The following is a 6,619-nucleotide window of genomic DNA, read 5'->3' as shown; positions in this document are numbered from 1 at the left end:
ACATCCTTCGATTAAAAAAGCTTCAACCGAAACGACACAAAAAGCCTTGACCAAGTGCTGCTAAAAAAAATAGCTACAACTTTTGGTAAAAAAGCTTCAACGGTTGTTGGAAAAAGCTCCCACCATTGAGAGAGAAAGCTACAACTAGACACTATGAAAATAAGAAAGCTTCAACCAGCGACGGCTGGAGGTGGAAGAAGATGATAAAATGCTGCAGTTTTGCTACGTGCTTCAACCGGCATAAATTTTTGCTACAACTGGCATAGCATTTTGCTACAACTAGCGTCACGTTTTGTTACAACACACAGCCGGCGTCGCGGTTTTGCTACAACTAGCATCGTTTTTTGCTACAACCGGCATAATATTTTGCTACATCCATCATGGCTGAGTTGCGACCCAGCACGGGTTTCCGTGAATTCTGGCGGCGAGATCCAGCACGGGGGGCAGGGGTGCATGCTGCAACCGGTCGCCGGCGAGCTGCTACGGGCTCGTGGCGAGCTACAACCTCGACCGGCCGTAACGGAGCTCGAGCCCAAATCCATGGCGGCAAGGAGGTCATGACGTATGTAAGACATGATTGAAGCAATCCCAAGGCGGCTTGATAGGTGGGGGAGCTCCTCGTCGACGTGATTCGGCCGCGGGGAACGAATAACAGGCGGATCTAGCCGCCGCCGCCGCGGATCGGGGACGGTCAGTCGCGGGGGGATCCAACTCCCTGTTTTTCTTCTTGTGCCTGTTCGTACACGGTCGCAACAAAACTGTTCTTTTTTGCTGCAACGGTTGCTTCAGTCCGTGTATGCGCGCAGATCTAACGGTTCATGCAAACCGCATCGGACGGCTGGGCCTCGACCGGCCCAACTGTTGGGCCGGTGCGCCGGCGCAGATCGCTGCCCTTTTGAAAACACGTCGAGATGGAAGCATTCTGGACCGTGAGATTTAAAGCAAATCGACGGCATGCGACTGGTCTGATAAATGACTTTTACCATACGTCTGCTAATAAGTGTTTCCCTTAATCAATGCCATTGCCGACGCGAAACAATGTCAGGACGAAAAAGCTGAGATTAATCAATGCCCGGGCGAAGAAGTTGTGATTAATCAATGCCATTGCTGGGCGAAAAAGTTGGGATTAATCAATGCCGGGAGAGTAATGACTAAATACCTAATGTAATGTATTTGAGGCCATGGCCATGTAACAAACTCTATTCCCTCTTAATTAATAAATGAGGCAAAAAAATTACCTCCAACTAAAGAAGATATTGTTCTGAAACTAGAATCTAGAGCAAGAAGGATCTATAGGGAAGGCAGAACTCAGGCTCAATGCACCCCGATGAAAGGTAACATGAAAAACTACTCATACAAGCACATACCCCCTCCTTCCCAAATTAAGTGTTTTTTTTTTGCATGGTAATACGTGTCTCATTCATATCATAAAGAACAAAATACAAGTCACGTAAGAACCGACATGACAAAACTGAAAAGATAGCAGAACATCTCTGAGCTTGACACTAACGCCCGTCACCTGCCTCCGGCACCACCACAGCAGCCATCGAAGAAAAGAATGACGGATCACCTCCTCACCCGAGTTCGACGCGGCTCCATCGCTGATATGCAGCTTTGCGGACCTTCAAGGTGGCTCACCAAAAGTGAAGCCATTGTCGTTGAACGAATCAGACCGGAGCAACACCCCGGACACGCCATCGAACTTCAGATCTGGCACCCCACCACGACTAAGACGCCGAAAGAGAAAACCATACCTACCATCCACGAACCACGAACCCAGCACACGTTCCGTCTTTCAGATGTCGTCGATGCAGACCACAATCTGCATCCGCTCCTGAACTACCTCCCAAACTTCACGCCGACGCTGGAGCAAACGTCGTCGAGACAACAGCGGAGCCCGAGGACACAGGTTACGTGATAGGTAATGGACAATACTTGCACATCGAACATATTTGGAGCAGGGTAGTTAGCACAATTCAGTCATTCATAGGTAATGGACAATACTTGTACATCGAACAGATTTGGAGCAGGGTAGTTAGCACAATTCAGTCATTCCAAATGTGCCTTCAAAACCAGCGAATTCCTGCATGGTTTAGTTGCCAATGGCCTCGTGCACCAAGGTTAAGAGATTAGGAAAAAGATGGGAGCTTGGAAAGAAGGAAAAACATTGACCAAGATTGGGGAACTAGAGGAGCTACAAATTAGTTTACTCGTTGAAGCCATCTCTCCCTTTTGCCAACGACCGTGTGATGTGCAAGCGGTCAACTTGCTGCTTCCAAGTCCCAGTTAGAAACACACGACATAAGATATGACCGTTGGGAGAAAACAGGAATGCAAGTCCCAGTTATTATTGCAAGTACCTCATCAAATTCAAATGTGACAGACAGGGAGCTGCGAGCCTACCCCGCACTACCTAGTGTACCTCTGACAGCATTAGACGACAAAAAACTGGGACCGGTCTTTCGTTCTATCACGTGATCGATCGCATAAAAACAATCGTGAGACTCAATGCTCGTAGTGGAGGTGGCTATATTTCCAAAGATCGAAAGAATAGCCCAAGGTAAATTGCACATGATGAGTGAGCATGTATTTTACATGCATGAGTAGAATTCTAGTCTTTCTTGTACACTACTGTTGGATAAACTGGATTCCACATGTTGTTCTTGACATAATCAACTGTTTCTTCCTGCAAGACAAATTTTTTGTTCAAAGTTAATCAACTAACATAATCATAAATCCTGGATGAGCAGTAAGGTGATTTCCTACCTCGCTCAGTCTTGCAAGCTCGCGTGCATCCATGTCACGGTATCCCTCAGCTAGGTCCTCTGCAACAGCTTCCCTCACAACTGCCGCCGCCACCTCCTTAGTGATGTCACGAATTCTGAGTGTAACCATATATAATCAATAGGCATAACAACACGGAAAACTGAAATATTGATTGTACGAGTATATAACCTGGAGGTTGGAGGGTAAATTATCCCTTGGAGAACCTCCTCCTCTTTCATGTATGAAGCCAAGCTAAACAATTTTCATGGTTAATAAAATAGACTAGATTAAATAAGCAGCTTGTGTCAAAAGATGACAAGTCAAGGAAGTCACTGCTCTGCCGCCGCCTGAAGCATTCCATCAGAGACAATCCGTGCACCAGACAACAGGGTTCCAAGTCCTATTCTGCACAGTGGTCAAGCAACGGAAATGAATCATAATTTGCACAAGAACCAAGTCTCGTTGCATATATATAGTTTACAATAGTAACAGGACTAACCCAGGAAAGAGATACATGTTATTCCCTTGATTAGAGTGGCCGATCTTTCCATCGCCTGCAAGAGAATCAGTATAAGCTACTCAGAGTAACATCTTACAGATTGAGTATCTCCGCAATTCATCAAATCATCACAGTTTTGGTTACGCAATATGTTTGATCCGTTGCATTAGCTGATGCCAAGCATAGTAAGATATAACTGACACATTACGACATAGTGATGCTCAGCTGACATTGGAAGGAGCACCACAAAAGGAAGGACGCAAGACTGGACAGACATACCAAGATCCACATCGTCAAATGGGCTTCCACTGGAAAATACGACCTTTTCACCAATAATTGAGAAGGCTTCTTCAGGTGTACATTCAGCTATAATATGTAACCAACACAGAATTAGATGGCAGCTGTAAAGAAAACATTAGTAAACTTTCATATCACGAACCATTCTTAGTTGGATTTGACATCGCAAAAATTGCTGGTCTGGAAGAGGACGAATCTTTTAGTGCTTCTAAAACCTGAAGGTACAAAGAACCCACCACAATCAGCAGCATCACTTCAATTGTTGACCATTATCAAAAAGTCAAAATAGCAGACATCATGCAACTAATGATTTAATCTAATCAATGAGTGCCAAATTGGTCCTGATGCAAGGTCCATAACTTCAGATAAACATAGGATTTGCAGGGGCCCTATAGACAGAATTACCACCACGCAGAAAAAAAAAGACCTACTCCCTCTGCAAAAGTAGTGACCTAAAACGTCTTATATCTTTAGTGACCTAAAACGGCTTACATTAGTTTACAGACGGAGTACAATCTAAGGGTACTATAAATATAACGAATTTCATTATTTAACTAACAACAGTCCGGACATAACTGGGAAGTTAATGGCTCTGCCATCTGCAACATATCAAATGTCCTGTCATATAACTAGTCACTGAAACTAGTGGCGGTAACAACAATAGGACACAGATCATGAATTAGCTTATGGCTTTAGCTTCAGTGAAAGTGGCTTGGAATCAATGCTGAACAAACTTGGCATGCAGTTATTGTAAAATATTATACCTCCTTTGAGAACAAACCACCAACAGCAGATAGTCCAAGTATGACATCAGGCTTCACCTTTTTAACCTGTTCGATACACATGGTACAGTGCAAATAGTTGAGCATCAGCAGCACCAAAACTTGAACTCAAAACTATAGAGGATCAACACTAAATAATGCATGAGCTGTACAATCTTGAATTCTAATGGGCTCATTTGGAGCTTCAGTAATATATCCTACTGCTACTATTCATATGCATCAGTCTTAAACTCCACATGTCTTATTCTTTCATGAACTGAATTTTATTTCGATAAGGTAATGTGAATTTTAAACAGACTTAAGGCTGGCTTTTCGATGGAAAGCTTATGCTGATATAACTTGACAAATGCAATATCTCATAAATAAAGTTCAGGGAAAATGTAAAAGAAACAGACAGTACCATTGGTGGCGGCGCCAGACTGGAAGAGGTTAAAAGTTGTTAGGGTACTATTTATATAGCCATGTAGCCTTTTGTATTTACCCCGTTGTATAAGGGGCTTTCTGCATATCCTACACCTGTACATGTATATATATATTGGCCTATTAGAGCCCTAGGGTTTTTTTGTAACAGATTTTTCTTTTGCGATCTGAGTTATACTCCCACATGGAATGTGGACTTTGTGAATGACATTAGTTCTAGGCCACGCAAAATTCGTGAAACACATTACAACAGGGGATACCAGATAATATAAGCATTGGCTGTAGGGTGAGATCGCTAGAGATAGTATTATTTGGGGATTGAGTTTATTTCTGAACATTTTGCATCTAGGTTCATTTTAGAACTCATTAAAAAGAGAACTTCTAAAATATTCAACTATACTTAGTGAATAAGCTAGAAAAAAATCTTGCTAATAGTGAATAAACTCTGGCATGCACATATTACCATGCATGGATCTTGGTAGTCAGTAAGATGTATGCCTAACAGTACATATGCTGTGAAAAGAACCATCTATTATAATCTAATATAATAAATATAAACTTTAGATAAATACCACTTCAATCAAGCTTGCACCCTCATTTAGGCCTTGGTGAGTTAGCTCACTCTTTCTCCTAGCAAAAGGACGTGCATCTGGGTCGATGTCTACACGTTCCTCTGTTATTAAACCCTGGCCAAAATAGAACAGAGATAATGTAGTAAGGTTTAAAAAAGTGCATGCAAGGAAGATCAATAGTGAAGATACAAAAATTCTAGACTGTGTCAAGTGTCAACACATTGCCAAATTATTCAGCTTATGATTGGCTGATAAGCATGATAATCATTCACAGGCAATGTGATAGTGGAGTGGACTTTGATAGAACATGCAGTTAATTTTGATAGAACAACAGAGTAGTGTAATCCTTAGTGAAACTATTATTATACAAATACAAGAAAACTCCAGCAGGCATAAGAAACATTCTTAGGGATCCGACTCACATGAGCATCGACTATCCAGAATTGGCTCCTAGCACTCTCAAAAGCAACCTCGTTGTTTCCCAGCATCCTTGCCATGGTCCTGCTTGCAGCATTCACAACACCAATCCCAGCACTGCAAAAGGTGAAATGTAATTAACGTCATACTTCTGAAATGTACTTGATCAAAGGTTATGATAATTTTTTGATCTTTATTGATGTAATCAAGTTTCAGTAACATCACAGTTAGTACATAGAATCAATTCAGTCATTAATCATGAAAGAGTTATACTCTAGTTTTGTAATAAGTTCTGAAACATTGGACATGATCCGAACCTGCCAGCACCTGCTACAACAATCTTTTGCTTTGGAAAGTCTATCATTGGCCTTCCTTGTGCTCTTACAGCTCCAAGAAGACCAGCTATTGCAACGCCAGCAGTTCCCTTTGTACATAAATAATAGTCATCTCAAGTGTGATAATTTTACTCCAGGAATTTTCAAATATATTGCACATTGTGAGTGAAAAGGATTAAGTATATAAGCCAACAAAAATATCAAAAGAAATGACTATGTTATTCTTATTTAAATATCTTGGATATGGAGGAGCGAACAGTTTGTAGTTCTATTCTTATAAAGGTGGGAAGATGTGATAAACGACGCCAAGAAAGGAAAAATAGCAATAAACCTTCTGAAAAAAATCATGTGCATGCATTAATTTCTGACAGTGGATACGAAAAACCATAGACCTTATAAAAACAAACAGAGGAAGTACTATTTCAATTGTTAATGAAGTAAATATGCAATAAATAGAAGAAAAAAAGTTTCTGCATCTTTTTTTATCTAAGAGACCGTGGGATGCCCCCACAGTATTTTTAATATTATATC

At 41.5% G+C, this 6,619-nt stretch overlaps 1 protein-coding gene across 1 annotated transcript in view; it reads right to left on the bottom strand.

Annotated features, from left to right (window-relative positions):
* Positions 1-2,315: 2,315 nt before the first annotated feature.
* Positions 2,316-6,619, bottom strand: part of LOC119363581 (NAD-dependent malic enzyme 62 kDa isoform, mitochondrial-like) — a 9,261-nt gene continuing 4,957 nt past the window's right edge. The window contains exons 9-19 of the mRNA XM_037628951.1: positions 6,071-6,177; positions 5,759-5,870; positions 5,337-5,450; positions 4,327-4,392; positions 3,705-3,777; positions 3,545-3,631; positions 3,266-3,320; positions 3,100-3,171; positions 2,956-3,018; positions 2,767-2,881; positions 2,316-2,686 (exon numbers count right to left, since the gene is read on the bottom strand). Coding sequence (XP_037484848.1) covers positions 2,612-2,686; positions 2,767-2,881; positions 2,956-3,018; positions 3,100-3,171; positions 3,266-3,320; positions 3,545-3,631; positions 3,705-3,777; positions 4,327-4,392; positions 5,337-5,450; positions 5,759-5,870; positions 6,071-6,177 — 939 coding nt within the window. The 3' untranslated portion in view covers positions 2,316-2,611. The remainder of the gene's footprint in view (positions 2,687-2,766; positions 2,882-2,955; positions 3,019-3,099; positions 3,172-3,265; positions 3,321-3,544; positions 3,632-3,704; positions 3,778-4,326; positions 4,393-5,336; positions 5,451-5,758; positions 5,871-6,070; positions 6,178-6,619) is intronic.

The sequence above is a fragment of the Triticum dicoccoides genome, chromosome 2B, assembly GCF_002162155.2.
Source record: "Triticum dicoccoides isolate Atlit2015 ecotype Zavitan chromosome 2B, WEW_v2.0, whole genome shotgun sequence".
NCBI lineage: Eukaryota > Viridiplantae > Streptophyta > Magnoliopsida > Poales > Poaceae > Triticum > Triticum dicoccoides.
Note: the sequence above shows the minus strand (reverse complement) of the source record. Positions and strands in the feature narration are given on the sequence as shown.